At 33.7% G+C, this 16,970-nt stretch overlaps 1 protein-coding gene across 1 annotated transcript in view; it reads right to left on the reverse strand.

Moving 5' to 3' along the window:
- LOC149801842 (zwei Ig domain protein zig-8-like) overlaps nt 1-16,970 on the reverse strand; it is a 172,454-nt gene that overhangs the window by 57,453 nt on the left and 98,031 nt on the right. The window contains exon 2 of the mRNA XM_089956854.1: nt 241-353. Within this exon, the coding sequence (XP_089812980.1) occupies nt 241-353 (113 nt within the window). The remainder of the gene's footprint in view (nt 1-240; nt 354-16,970) is intronic.

The raw sequence follows: 16,970 nt of genomic DNA on the forward strand, positions 1-16,970 counted from the left end.
TTTATAAATCTAAACAGTACATACCACAGCTTACAAAATCTGCCCAGACGTTTGAGAACAAAGCGATTATATACAATGAGAAATGTAACAAAATCTATCCATGACGATGAGGGATGGACAAAAGGTGGGAAAAGTCTAATGCAAGATATTGCATTCAAATCGCCTCTTTCTATCATTTTTAAAGCAATCGTATTAGTTCAAAACATGTCTTTCATCAAAGAAAGATGCGTAGTCACTTACCGTTTTTGTACCAAGATTTTGTATGGAACAATGTAATATAGCCAGCTCTCCACGATGGAATGTATAATTACTCTCTGTTGGGTTAAAATAAGGAATCTGTCCCTTTGCACTTACTGAAACAGAAAAATAATGATATTTATTCAGACGAAAAAAAAAAAGCCTTCTGTCGGATAGTTTAAGAAGTATACTTTACGTTAATTTAGTAAAATCATGTGTAAAGAGAGTGCAATAAGTGTACCAGGATGTGTGTTGTATCATATAAGCATTATAGAACTAAGCCAAAGTTTGTTCAGAAGTTCCCAGAATATTGGTTTTTTAATTTTAAAGGCAATATCAGCATAACATTTTCCATATCATCTAGAGAAAATTGGAACTTCAAAGACAAACCGAAACAGCCGACCCTGGCTGGCCTGTGCTGGAATCGAACCTTCGACCGTTAGATCTCAAGTATGATGCATCAACAACTGATATATATAAAAACCACGTTACATGAAACGTTTTTGACCTCAGTGAAATAATGCGCCTGAAAAGTTTTTTCCTAAACGTCTAAAAGTACGTTCTAATATAAATAATAATACACATACTAAGGTAGAAGTAAATCAGTTTATTAAACCTTCTGCTTTAAAAATCAATATAACTGTTTTGTTTCTGATTTGAATACAATACCACTTCTATAAACCGAACCAAACATTTCGCGATGAGAGGCAAACGTACCTAAATATGTTATATCTATCAAACGTCGACATAGTATGTTAAGCATACTTTTACTAAAATTATATGTGTATAAAACAGGTATACATGCACTTTATATCTATGTTTAGAGGCTGTTGAGTCTTGAGGGTACGAAAATCCGCAAGGGCAAACTTTTGGTCGGTATGCCCATGTCTTTTCAAACCCAAAAAGATTGTAAGGATGAAAATAATGGCCAATATCAATTGCATCTATAAATTGGAATTTGTAAGCCGAGAAGATGCATATGTAGAGTGGGAATCTCAATAGTTTTCAAGATAGTCCTAAGTCCATGAGGGATTCGGATGGGGTCAATGTTAGTTTTATAAATAATTTGATTTTGCAAGCACGGTAAATGTATATATTTTTGTAAGGACGGGGATCTGAATAGGCTCCAATTTGTGACCCAGACTCTGATTTCACAGGAATGTATGGGTGGACCTCAGAGATAATGTTACTAACATATATAAATTTTCGCTTCCTGAGCAATACGGCTATAAAGTGGCCATTTCAATAGTTTCTTTTGTTCATGTGCTAAGTTCCCTCTGATCATCACACGGGCAGTCTCATTCTAACATGACTGGACACTAGGGTCTTTGATCGCACATGGCAATTTTCGCAAACACCAGAAGTAATGCAGATATCTTGGATGTTCCAAAAACTGGCTAACTAGAATAATATTTCCGACAAAACACAAAACTAGCGCTTTGCTTTAAATCGACAAAGGCAAGGGTTCTCACAGTAATCAAGCTATATCTTACACACTTTTTGTCTACCTGAGTATAAAAAGAGTAAGATAGAAAAAAAAAATTTATGCACACTGATTTCGTCATGACAGCTATAAATGTAGGGCAGACGGTTATTCTGACTCAAGAAAGCTCACATAACAGTTATATAATTGTTGTTGGTTTAACGTCATTATAAGCACAAATATAATATACATGGCATCCTCTATAAATGGAAGACGATGAACCCGGGGGATTCCCAGTAAGAACCACCGACATCCGGGAAGATACTAGCAAACTTACTCACATACCAGCACTGGCTGAGCTGAAGAATCAAACCAATGCGGACAGAGGTGAAATTGCAGTGATCGGTAAAAGCGACCGCTTTAGAACACTCGACCATCTGGGACCCAATTTATATTTGTCGTTTGTCATAAGATTTTCAGACTTGTCTGTTTCAAAAGATTTAAATCGTTGTTAAACGTTTGAAACAGACAGATAGGTGGCTCAAAATCATTTCAAAATAACTTCGTGGTATTTTCTATTTATCATATTTAATCCTCTTTTATAACTTTCGAAACTTAGAGGGGAAAATGCTTTCTTTAGTTTCAACTGTTTTTCTTAATTATTGTCAAGGCCTTTCCATTAATTATACTAATATATAGGTTGAGCTCATTTTCAAGTCAAAACTTATGAGAAAAAGTTTTGCAAGAAGAAATCAATGAGTAAATTATGTTGTCTTCACATGCAAGATTACTTCAAAGATGGAACCAAATGTTTGGGACTAGTACAAATTAAAAATTTCTGCTCATTTAAACTTTAAAATTGATACCATTTGATAAGGAACGTTTCTCCGCTGTAATGTATTGAACTTGTTACAACTTACTACCAGACAAAATAAAACACTATAGAGCAACACATGTTTGACTTTAAAGATTCGCGTTTCTTGCTGCCGGTGACTTTCCACCATGACAACGAATGTTAGTCTTCTTGTTACTGGATGTTGATGGTCAAGTTATTTTCGTTGTTTGTGTATGAATATAATAATCCCTTATTTAAACCCAGAAACGCATAAATGTCTCTGCGGAGAACATTAAATTAAGTTACCAGCTTGCAAAACTAGAAAAGGTATTTTTGTTTTGCTTTACAATGTTAAACATATGATCTGGATGACTAAAATAGCTTTTAAATTGAGTTTCGTACCATGTAAAAGTTTAAATGAAGAAATCTATCTTACATTTGTTATAAATATAGGATCTCAAATGGGCAATGATTTAATTTTGAATTTATGAAACGAGTTGAATAATGTCCAGCTTTAGCGAACCTTGGAGCCTTGGCGAGCAAACGCTGGACATTATTTGACGAATTCATCAATTTAATATTAAATCATTATCCATTTGGGATTCTTTGTATCGCATGGATTTTATTTCAGTAGATATTATTTGGATAGAAAGAAGAATGAAGAATTTCGTTAATTCTGACAAACGCTTCACCTTTCATTTGTTATGCGTAAAAAATAGTCCCAAACAAAAATGAAATAGCAAAAGTAGATTATACATTATGCTAACTTTAAATCAAAGAATAAGCGTCCATCCAAATAATCAGAACATTTTACAGAAGACAAAATCATTTTTCAACACAAAATGTTCTATGCATGTGATGTCACTTTGTTTGATAAGGTGAACAGTACCGGACTGAGTTGGCCTACACAACAGAGTGATAGTGTTTACCTTGAAACTCTACGTCATAACTAAACATTACATTGTTGCGATATTTTTTGTGAAAAGAAGATTATAGAATGTGGAAATACACATATTTACTGTAATGTGTTTGTGACCAAGTATTTCCAGTATTTATTATAATAATAAAATAAACTAGAAACAAACAGTCATACATATAATTATATTGTTATAAAGGATATACAATATATCAATTTAAATTATACAATTTTATATAGTGCATTAGCATTAAGTCCATTAGGATACAGAGTATCTAACTTATGAATCCAATAAGTTTCTTTTATGAGTCTATTCATGTCACCATACACAATATCTATTGGCATGAAAGAAAAATCAAGTAGAGAGTGATTATTGGTGTTAAAGTGTGTTGAAACATTAGAGGAAAACTGAGGATCTCTATAATTTTTTATATGAAAGCGATGATTATTCATTCTCTTAGAAACTTGTTGTAGTGTTTGTCCAACATATTGCATGCTACATGTTTTACAGGTTATTAAATAAATCACATCAGTTGATATGCAGTTAGTGTTATCGCGTAAAGAAAATACCTCTTTTGTATTAGCACTACTGAAAGAAGTACTTTCTCTTATGTTTGCACATTGAGAATACCGGTGTCTGTTACATTTAGATGACGAAAAGTGTATTTTTTTGTTTTCTGTCTGTTTAGTTCTGATTAAAAAATTTTGCAAATTCTTGGGTCTTTTATAAGCAAGAACTGGTTTAATTTTGAAAAGTGATTTGACGCTAGTTTTATTGGATAAATTTAGGAGACTATAATATTTATTAATTATACGACCTATATTAGGTAATGAAGGATTATATTGTATTGTGAAAGGAATTACATCTCTCTCTATTTTACATTCTGCTGTGTTTAAAACCTCATAATGAGTAAGATTAAAGGCTTTGTTCAGTGCAGAATCAATTATGTATGTAGGATAATTTCTACTTTGGAAATAAGTTCGTAATTTATTCAAAGAATTTTGTAATTGACAATCATCTGAAATAATGCGTCGGTATCTTTTGGCCTGGCTATATGGTATACCGTTTTTACATGACATGGGATGACATGAAGAATATTCTACATATTGGTGGATATTAGTTTCCTTGACATGAATATTTGTAGAGATAGTGTTATCAATATTTTTTATTACATTTACATCTAAAAATGAAACATGCATACTTGATGCAGTATAAGTAAATTTAATTGTCGGATGAAAATGATTCAGGCGATCAATAATTTTTTTCAGTTCTTCATTTGAAAGGTTCCAGATCATAAATATGTCATCTAAAAATCTAAACCAAACAGATGGATTAAACTTTTCGTTTTGAAGAAAATCTTTTTCTAATTTACCCATGAAAAGGGAAGCGTATGAAGTTGCCATGGGACTACCCATTGCTGTACCCATTATTTGTATGTAATTCATGTTATTGAATTGAAAATAATTGTTTTCCAAGATAAATTTTATTATTTTACATATATCTTCAATAGATAGTGTGCTATTATTAAGATTATTATCAATAAAATATTTACATGCTTCAGTACCATCTGCATGCGGAATGTTGGTATATAGTGATGTTACGTCTAATGATACAAGGATTGAGTTATCAGATAGCTGTGGAATAGACTTCAACTTTTTAATGAAATCAGTGGTATCTTTAATGTATGAAGGAAGTGATTTCATTAAAGGTTGTAAAACACTATCAATAAATTTGGATAGGTTTTCAGTATATGAATTATAACCTGATATAACTGGTCGTCCTGGATAATTTAAAGGTAAATTATGGTCAGGATTTTTATGAGTTTTGGGTAATATGTAGAAATGAGGTGTACGTATGTTAAGAGAGAAAGTATCAAATTCCTCAATTACGGAATTATTATTTTTAGCAATCTCATTAATGCATGTTGAAATATTAGATTTAATTTCTAATGACGGGTTTTTGTCAATATGTTTGTAGTATTTTTCATCATTTAATTGACGTTCAACTTCTTTAACATAATCATCTTGATTCATAATAATAATAATAGTGTTTGATTTATCAGCCTTTTTAATAACTATACTGTCGTCATTCATTAGATTATATAAAGACTTAATTTCGTCCTTAGAAATATTACTATGATATTGCTTTTAATTATTATCAGTTAATATCTATTTTGTGATCGCGTCAATATAAAAATCTAAATATGAATCACGTCCACTAGCTGGTGTAAAAGATGATTTAATTGTGTTAAAATATCCCATTTTTTTAGAATGAAAAAAAAATCGATTTACTCTCTGAATTCTTGTATTCTTTATCATAAAAGAATTCTTTTAATTTTAAGCGTCTAGAGAAATTAAAAATTTCTTCAGCTAATTTAATTTTATTGTGACTTTTTGGTTTGGGACAAAATTTTAGTCCTTTGCCTAACAGTATATAGTCATTATCAGTTAATATTTTACGTGAGAGGTTTAAAACTGTATCTTTACCTCTCTTAATTTATTTTCTTCGCTTTGTTTCTTTATTCCACTCTCTTCTACTTTTGAATCTGTGGAACCTCCTATTATTTTGTCTTGTGATGTCGTATCTATTAGACCTTGTAAAATCTTTACCAGGTTTGTCAGCGTCTTTCTCATGGTCACTGTTTCTGATCCCCCCCCCCTTTTTACGGCTTCTGCGTATATCTTCTTTGTTGTGCCCTGGGGGGTCAAGTTTATTCGCTGTTGTTCATCCTGTTGGTTCTTATTTGAATTTTCAAAATTCCTACTTATGTTGACTCTTTTGGTTACTGAAGTTTTGGGAGGTGCTATAGGAGTATTGGAGTAATGGCGGTCAGTATTTAGTATGGAACATTAGGCTGCAGCGGCGTCGCTAGGGTTGGTGTCACCCAGTGCGGTAAACTCATGGTGTCACCCCTCCAGACTTCCACCATGGATTTCTTCTTCTTAAAATAAGTCCACAGTATAATATAACAATAAGCACCAGACGCTCTGCAGACTGCATGGTGGGACCCTGTGCCTGCTAGTCATGTATTTAACTATGATCGGTTATCCGCTTATGAAATCCGACTAGACCGAGCAGTGTGTGCTCTGTAAAATTTGCAATTTTTCATTTTGGTGTCACCCCTCTGAGATGGTGTCACCCGGTGCGGTCCGCACCCCCCGCGCGACGCCACTGTTAGGCTGTACAGCAGACGTAAACAATACTCGTTTTGAGTCGGGCGTGCATCGCATATTTACCGCGTAATTATGCCGTGGTTCGATAAAGTTCTGTCAGTTGGAGACACCGATTTAAATCTACATTCTTTTGTGAACAAAGGTGGGCTTTTTTGCTTCAGTAAGTTCACATTTAAGCCAATCTTGTACTTAAGGTGGATTCCATGCTAAAGATATGCCGCCATTCCACCCCCACCTCGTTAGCAACTGAGCAATGCCAATAGTTTTACTTGTTGATATTATTCTTGTCATGGTTTTTTTAAGGCATTTTTCATGATGTGATATGTTATACATGACATAACAAACCCCTGTGGGGGGTAAATTGGCCTTATAGAAACAGATGAGATCATATTTCCCCCAGTTCCTTTAATGGCGGTCAAAATGTTAATTGACAACAAAACATTGGCGAAGGTATGGTTAAAATGCTTTCCCACGATCGCAGCCAATCAATAAAGAGAATGCTACACACTAATTTCATGGGCTTATTTTGACCAATCAGAATCGCATAGTGATATGTTCACATGTTATAATATCAAAAATATAAAAAAGCACACACTATAGGCAAAGTCTACGGACTACGTGATAAAATATAATTGTACCATATTCCATACATTTTCATTTAAAAGCGTATACATTTATTTGTATTTTTAAGGGAAGTATATCTGTCTATACAATATACATTATACGGATACACATATTGCATGAAGAATGCATGCATCAACAAGCTCTGGCACGTACCTTGATGGAAAGACTCTGCTAATTGATCACATTGCTGTCCCTGTGAGAAAGGTCAGAGGTCAATCATGATATTAATATGTTTTGGTTAATCACGTATTTATTACTACTTGTCATATAAATTATTTAAGAAAACAAACTGCAAAAATATATTTTGTCATAGCGTATAACTGATTGTGACCGGCATAATTCCATCTAAATGGTGCATGGTTACTTACTCCTAATAACCTTTGATTTTTGAAACTCTTCAGTAAGTACTAAACAGCATAGCTAGTGACGTGTTCAAATCACTTATAAAAATCAGTCATCTTTAAGTAAGAGAAACCCATCAACTTGCAATATCTGTATTCGTGATACTTTTTCTAAGTAGACAAATATTTCGTGCAGAAGGGACGGTCTCTAGAGTTTCCTGGTAGACCGTGTAGTTACGGGGGTGGGTGATAACAATATGATATTAATTTTCTAACCTACTTCAACGCGATTATACATCTAGCCAAATTAAAAACAGTAACGATTTTCCAGATTTATAATCAATCTCCTCTGTAAATAATGTTCTTCCTTGGAAACATTAAACGTAATGCAAGAACCAGTAAGAACCACCAACCCACTGGAACTTACTGGCAACTTTCTAACATACCCACATAACCCGATCCAGAGTCTCGAACCCACACGCATAAAGGTGATATGACAGTTATCGGCAGAGGTGAGTGCTCTAGACCATTCGTCCACGCTGGGCCTTTTAATGTTTATTAGAAAGAAAAGATATGCAGCTAATAAAACAGTCTTTTGTGTGTGAAACACTGAACCATATTACATATTACGTTAGTATGTTGTGGAATATACAAATGGTCAAGACATGCTGGCTTCCTTTTATTTCTTAGGGGCAAAGGTATTGTTACGACACACTTGACTGTTTGACCAGTTATAACTATCTCGTATATTCAAAACCACAACTGGGGCTGACGACCTTTAACTGTAATAGTGTAGGTCGTGGATGAGCAGAGATGAGGAATGCCTATGATGATCAATGAGCAGGAAATCATATGGTTGATGCTTACAGAAAAATAAATATGTTAATGAAAGGTGTTACAGTCAAGAGTAATTTCAGAAGTGAGCCTGATGATTATGAATATAGTCAACCTGCTTGTGAGAGCACGACGGGGCATATTCATGATGTAGACCGCCAATATGACCATAACTAATACTTGGATGCCAATAGGAACCTGGAAATCCCATTCTCTTATCAGTAGTTCTATATCTCAAGCTTAGACAATTCCACTAACCGATTTGTTAGTATATTACCCTAGAGACGGAAGTACTTTTAACCTCTGCCGTTTAAGTCTGTGAATAGACGATTGTTAAATTGATCCTTCTGGTTTGTCTTTTAATTATCTGTTGCATCTTACGTCCCGACCGAAACACACCTTTAAAAAATTAGAATATTACATTTGATAGAAATAGCAAATTAAAGAGTTATTTATATATATAAACAGCGTCACAATATGCAGTACAAATATGAATCGGAACAATTATGTTTCAACTTATCATCCAATTCTTCATTCGTTCGCTCAGACTTTGGCGTTCTACTGGTATAAGATAGGTGATAATTCTGGCTGTTACACAGTAGGAAACATTTTGATAGGATATTCAGAACATGAAAAATGTAATAAACCACTATGATATGTTTTATAGTTTCTGTTTAATTGAAATGTTGCATAAAACTAGTTTCGTCTCTTCGATATAGTGTTTTAACGTTATATGTTTAATTCACTGCATAAGAAAAAGGTATTTTGTTAAACTCATTTTACGTTCTTACAGTTAATCACATTCATACGAAAGTAAGTGAACATACTACACATATATACATGTAAGTCAGCAACATTGTAAAACATGTTGACTAAAAACGCTCTCACTTTGATAAGCCTCTTTAAGACAAATTATATCACATCCACCAATATTCTGCAATTTCAGATCTATAAATACTGAAAAAACTAAATCGGTATGAATAGGAATTATAACTGGAAATAGTATATGATGCTGCCAAGAATAGCAAAATTTGGATTGCAATTTATTTTACATTTATATGATACGGTCAGGCAAAATTGTAAAAGCTAAAAAAGATATGATAGATCTTCATTTATACAGCAGTGAAATAGATAACCAACCCTACTAAGAAAAAGAAATTAACTGTGAACCGTTTGGCCCTATCTACATTACTCGTCACTGGTATCATAGGATATTGTTTCAATTGGAGTCAGATACGGGTGTCTTCTCTCACCCACTGTCTCCAACATATACTTGGAAAAGGTCATATCCAATTCTTCGGAAGACCATAACAGCTGTGTTAGTATTGGAGGCACAAAAATCCCCAACCTGCGCTTCACTGATAACATCGATAGCTTTGCAGGAGATGAGCAAGAACTGGAAACTTTAATGAACCAACTCTACCAAGCATTAGTAAGGTATGGGATGGGATCAGCGCTGAAAAAACCAAGGTAAAGACAAACAAACAGATTGTCATCCAAAAGGAAATAGGAGTGGATGGCAGATGCTGGGCACAGTTACAAGCCTCAAGTATCTAGGTGTTATAACCTTTGACGAAGGTTATTTAGGATTGGAAAGACAGCAACATTACGCATGGGTCCAAATCAATCTTATGTACTCTATATTCTTGTATGCATGTGAGACATTGACCCTGACAGCAGTACCTAGAGTGAAGAGCCCGCGATGGGCTGTTATCGAAAGAATCTGAAAAGCTCATACTTAGATGTCTCTAATGATGCGGTACGCATTAGAATCCAAGGTATAATTGGACCATATGAAGATCTGCTCACCACCGTAAAGCAACGCAAACTTAGATTGTATGGTCACGTCTTACGCTCATCTGGCCTGTCCAGAACAATCCTACAGCAAACAATGCAGGCAGAAGAAGAGATGGGAAGATAACATAAAAGAGTGGACTGGCATGGATTTGCAAAGTCACAAGCAGCAGTGGAAAACAGGGCCAAACTGAGAGATATTGTCAAACGGTTGTCAGTGGTGTATCCACGACTCGTTACGAGAGAAATGACAACAAAGATTATGTTTATTCACCTATTTATAAGTTTATCACATCCACCTAAAAGAAAGCATCAAGACCTAGAAGCACCTTTCCCTGAGCACGTAGGCGCCTGGGCAAAAACACGTAATCAAAACAAACATATCGTATAAAGATTATTTTGAAGGTGGTGTTGAAATTACAGTTATGTGTCTGTATTCTTTAAAACCAATTTTGATAAGATGATTTTTGGGGATATGATTGATGTGTGTGTGTGTGTGTGTGTGTGTGTGTGTGTGCATCTGTGTGTGCTTGTGTGTACATGGGGCTTACCGTTTCTACATAAAATCCGTTCATGGGCAAAGACAATTATCAGTAACTATAACGTGAATTGTATCTAGATGAAGGCTGAGAAGCATACAGAGCTACAGTGTGCTCACTTTCAACTTATTTTACTAAATTATTAACATCTTGTAAAAATGTCTTCCATTTTTTGAATGCTTAACGTTATTTACTAGAGGTTAGTGTTAATGTTTGTGTTATGTTAGTGCTAGGACTGGTCGGCACGGTGTCAGGATAATGTGACTTGCTGGGATATGATGTTATATGTCTGCAGACATCGTAGCGATATGACCGGACATTGTTAAGCTACCTTAAAAGTCCAAATCACATTAGGAAATATTCATCAAAATGTGTGCTAAAAAATACAAAAAGATTTATTTATGATTTACGGAACTCAGGCTTAGTATGCACTTTTGCTAAAAAAAAACTTATCTGTTTGAAGTCTAATTTTTATATACTTTTATCTTTCATCGGAGTGAACTTTCTTATGATATTCAGTAGAAATATTGCATATGTAGAGGTCCCAACAGAAGTTAGCAGTTCACATTTAAATAAACAAATTAAAATATAGAGATTGTCTTATCTTCTAAAAAAAAGTATTACTTTTGGATATCTGAGAACTAAATGATTTTGCCTCTGCTGTAAAGTTATTTAGAGTTTCGTAAGTCCGCATTCCACTAAATCTTGCTTTGAGCCTGGCAATATCGTTCATGAGCATACTTAAAATTATATTGGACAAACAATTCATTTGGTTAACTTGAACTGTGCAATTTACCAAAGACATCGATTAGTTTTCTTCGCGTGAATATAAATTTCTTTGTTTTGTTGTGGTTTAGTACCAACACTGTTTTCCAAATTATGAGAAAACAGACTGCAACGAGAAGGATTATTATTGTCGTACTATCCTGTTAAAACGAATCATACATGTTTAGATAAAAGAACCATTTTTAGGTTTTGATGGTGTTTGAGATCATGCTGGCATGACTTCTTAGTCATTCATCTCGGGCCTCACATTTACAAGAGCTGTCTTGCAAATCTCATCAATGTCAGATAAGCTTTTGTCCTGACGCTCTTCGCATATCATTAAGATTTGTATGTATTTCCTTCACTGATCATACAAGAATGTGGCCGTACTAGATCTTGCTATAAACACACTTTATTGCACACACCTAGACCTGAATAACAACAACTTACATCCAATAGCATAAGGCATTATTTCTAACATGAATGAAACGTAGAATTCTCTTATGACTAGTTAGAGTCCTGAATTTCAAACTAACCGTGTACACCAGCATCACTGGATGACGATATCTGCTTTGTGAGGTACCATTTATGAGACTATTCCCCTGCCATCTTTTGTTGTATGGTAATATGACAATAATTTTTTGTCGCTCATATCCACATTAGACTTTGATTACTAAATATTCGTTTGGTCTCTAATCACAGCGCTAATCAATGCATTTTCTCCATAACCGTCTTTAATTTTTCATAAACTGCAATACATTTGAAACTATGGACTATTACCTGATAAACCCTGGCTTATGGCAAGAATTCATGGATAATTTCAGAATATGTGTTAGAGGTTATCCATGCTCTCATTTCCAACAGTGCTGCTGCATATTATGGAATTTTTCATTCGAACATCTAAGGGCAATTCCAGTCGGTTTAGAGAATCTAAGTTCCTGTCTTTGCCACCACACTTAATTATATTACCACTATCAATGTAATTTAATCTGCGTGTCCAATGCGATGTACACAAATAGGTGTAAGTATAGTACAGAAAGTTCGCCAAATAAAACACTTATGAACTAAAAATAAACACCTATTAAACAAATCCTGTAGAAAACTCCGCCCTTACCATCATTTAAATATTAAATGCCATCAGACTATTTATAATGTACTTATGGAATAAAATTATGAATAAAAACTTACTGCTTATTATCTAATTAGCTGATCATTATGAACCTGTCGTAAAATAATGTTTCTGGTTAAACGAAAGACGAAGATTCGGTTATTTTTTGAAGGGCATAATATCCATATAAATAAGTCATCAATCTGCAACTATACTTCGGATTGTTTTAAAATATTGTTATGTTTCGAAATAAATCACAAGCTGTCTTATGCGTCTGAATAAGTCAATATCAAATTAGCTTAAATTTCGTATATGACGTCGACACAATTAGGTCATGCCTCAAATGTGACCATCTAATGCATCAAGCACCATCATACTCGTTGACAAACATACCATTGATAATATGTGTTGATAACTCAGTACATTGATCATACATGTTGGTAAATCCATACGCTGATTACATAAACAAAGGTTGTGATCGTTTTATGCTTTTTCGCAAGATCCATTCTTATCCGGTTAGATCCTGTTATTAAAGGTTTAAAAATGATTCGTATTTTTACCGTATCTACTACCCTATAAGTGGAGTCCAACTGCAAATTGCACATATCCAGATCTGCTGTCTCATAATGTGCCGGGTCTGTGCAGTTTGTTAGGATTAATTAATAGAACAACCATCACAGATTCTGATCTTGATGATTATTATGCTACGGTAGATCAAGATCGTTGTTTTTTGCAGTTTGAATCAACTGATAAGCGGGAACATACAGTAATCGTCGAAACGCTTGAGTAGAATGTCATGATAACATTTCATACGAATGAGAAGTCATTATGCTACAAATGACTCCTTCATATACAAATATGCTACATCCATTTTCAGAGGTAAACACCACTTCTATATGTGCCATCATTGATCTTTCTCGCCTTAATAAATTATGTAAAGCATATATCGTAGATAAAATTATTTACTAAAGGTTCGCCATTTTGGAACATTTTATTTCCAAACAAAAATTACAAAATAATCAGTTTCTTATCGTTTTTCTCTAGTAAGTCTGTGGTGTCGTATTACCAATTACTGTAGCATGTAGTATAGTTTCGTATAAAGACTCATTTAGCAAGCTTGCAATTATCCATGCATATCGGTGTGCCTTAGTAATCGATCATTGAAACCCACTTATCTTGACATAGTCTATATCTTTCCAATGTTCCCGTTGATAGTCAGAATTGGGATCCATGAATAGCAACAGGGGAGGGCACTGGCGATCAAGATTAACGTTTTCTCAAAATGTCAACCTTATTACACCCGGTACTTTCTCCGCTTTAATATGAAAAAAAAAAAAGCAGACATTATTACATCCGAATGTATTCATGGTTGGAAAGTCAAATGTCTATATTTAGCGTATATGACACTGGGCCATTTCTACAACTTATTCAGCGGAAAAAAAACGAAAACCGAATTTTTTAAAACGCTGAAAAACTGAATAAACGAACATATACGCTCACCTACGCCTACTTTTAAATACGCTGGAGTTATTTTTAAGAGAATAATGATAAAATGTGAGCGAATATTTGCGGAAAACCCACGAATTACGTCTTTTTCAAAGGTCACCCATGCCAGCAAGAACGGTAACTCTTCCCGGCACATGGGTACGTACAAAATGTAAACAATGACAACAATACGACATAATTTGGGTTCAAAAACACACGAAAAGATGATTGTATGAAAAGGCAGACGTTTATAGCAAGGAATCGGATTATACAGACGTACTGTCATTCATTATATCAAACATATTACAAAATATTTGTACAACTTTTGTTGTGTAATATATTTTCGAGGTTTGAGACTCGATGGGAGTATCACTCACCGACTCATTGATACTAGACGTATTGATAATATGTATGTGAATGTGATCACTGAGATATTATCAATGTCAGGTCATCTGTCCTACGTACGATTCTTATCTAGATACACTGGTATTAAAATTAAAATGTTCATGTTTAGTAGGGACGGAAAAGAGGTAAAAGTTCAACTATTTTTCAGAATTTTGAAGAATGAAAACAAATTCATTTAAAATTGTCATGCCATTTTTTGTGAATATCAATATGAATATTGCCATCATAAGCCAAGGAATAGAGAATCGATCTGTAGTGTTTCTCCATTTAAACAAATACATAATCATAAATATTTCTTGAGAACCAGCTCAGTGCCAATTTCTTCTCTATCTCTGATACCACAATTGTCTTTACTTCATGAACTATGTAATATTGCTTAAAACAATGGTCAGAATTGTTATGAAAATATCGCAAAGTTAGGACATCCAAAGTTTAATGTTGCACCATCCTAAGTTGACACTATAGAAATCCTGACTTACTGTAATGAATATTAGTGGAAAACCTTTTGTCATTGATTTTATTTTATAGATATGAAAACTGACCACATATATCTTATGATAACTAAATTCTAAAATAGCAATTGTTATGTACTAAATTGTGATTTCAGATAAATGTATATATGTACAAGAACACTGTAATGAATATGCACTATTGGTTTTAAGAGTAACATACAATTTCAACTTGGTATGACTCATGATTATGCTATTTCATGCAAAAATGTTAGGGGGCGTGTGATAAAAAGGCACAGAAAGTTTTCAGAAGTACCTGGAACATAGAAAAAGTGAATTTATTCTTGAAGCTGAATGTTCACAACACATTTATATATAACCATATGTAAAAAATATGCAACTTTCATCATAAAGTAACATGAGGTCAAGAATTTTCAAATAGTGACCAAAGACCAATATTAAAAATGGTGGATGGTACATGTGTTTGAATGCTTCCTGTGAATTTATTTGAAAAGATATCATAAAGATGGCTCATTTTTTAAATCTGCACACTCACATTAAGCAGAAGATATTCCATTTTAAAAGCAACATATATTTTCAACTTGTGTATGACTCAAAAATATAGTATTTCATGCAAAAATGGGGGGGGGGGGTAAAAAGGCACAGGGGGGCTCCTGAATTACCTGGAACATATAAAATGTCAATTTATTCTTAAAGTTGAATGTTCACAAAACATTTCCATATAAAATATATGTAAGAAATATGCAAAGTTCAGCTTGAAATAAGATGAGGTCAAGAATTTTCAAAAATTGCCAAAGACCAATATTAAAAATGGTGGACGGTACATGTGTTTGAATGCTTCCTGTGAATTTATTTGAAATGATATCATAAAGATGGTTCATGTTTGAAATCTGCACACCCAAATTAAGCAGAAAACATTCCATTTTAAAAGCAACATATAATTTCAACTTGTGTATGACTCAAAAATATAGTATTTCATGCAAAAAAGTTTGGGGGGTGGGTTGTTAAAAAGGCACAGGGGGGCTTCTGAATTACCTGGAACATATAAAAAGTCAATTTATTCTTAAAGCTGAATGTTCACAAAACATTTCTTATAAAATATATGTAAGAAATATGCAAATTTCAGCTTGAAATAACATGAGGTCAAGAATTTTCAAAAATTGCCAAAGACCAATATTAAAAATGGTGGACGGTACATGTGTTTGAATGCTTCCTGTGAATTTATTTAAAAAGATATCATAAAGATGGTTCATTTTTGAAATCTGCACACTCAAATTATGCAGAAAACGTTCCATTTTTATATATTCTATAATTATGAAAAAATCATCCCCTGTTGCTACCCTGAATACGGCCACATTGTTCTCTTCGTCTATACACATGTATGGTCAACATCTCCAAACCAACTAACCATATGTGTAACACGTGCGAGATAAAGGTTAGCAAATGTTTTAAAAGTCAACATTTAAAAAATTATGTAGTCTTGAAATAACTGATCCTCAACTTCTAAGTTTCATGGTTTGCAAGAACGTTTGCATTTTTCTCGACATAGACTTATCATGGAATATAAAGCCAGCTATTCTTGGCCATCAACCTGTTCATCAAAGGAATTTAAACTTATTCCGGATTACACCAAACTGAACTGAGTTCTTTTTATGATTTTACAACGTCCGTTAATAGATAAATATGTACAAAAGACAAATAGATAAATGAAACGACAAATAGACAGACTTCTTTACAAAGACTGATACAAAGATTGGTGTATGTATGTATGTATGTATGTATCCTCAAGTTCCATATATATATTTGTAATGCAATAAAAAGATACTTTCTGTACAATCATATTCTGAACTTTAGCGAGGTACATATTCCTGGGAAACGTGTCACATGTGTTCACAAATATCACACATGGCCCGTGCAAAGTGCTGAATCGATTGCAATAAACCATTTTATTGAACTGTTGCTGAACATATATTAAACGTAATGCTGTGTGATTAGAAAGCGGCATTGCATGGTTTACAGT

The sequence above is a fragment of the Sinohyriopsis cumingii genome, chromosome 4, assembly GCF_028554795.1.
Source record: "Sinohyriopsis cumingii isolate HCF-2022 chromosome 4, ASM2855479v2, whole genome shotgun sequence".
Classification (NCBI taxonomy): Eukaryota; Metazoa; Mollusca; class Bivalvia; order Unionida; family Unionidae; genus Sinohyriopsis; species Sinohyriopsis cumingii.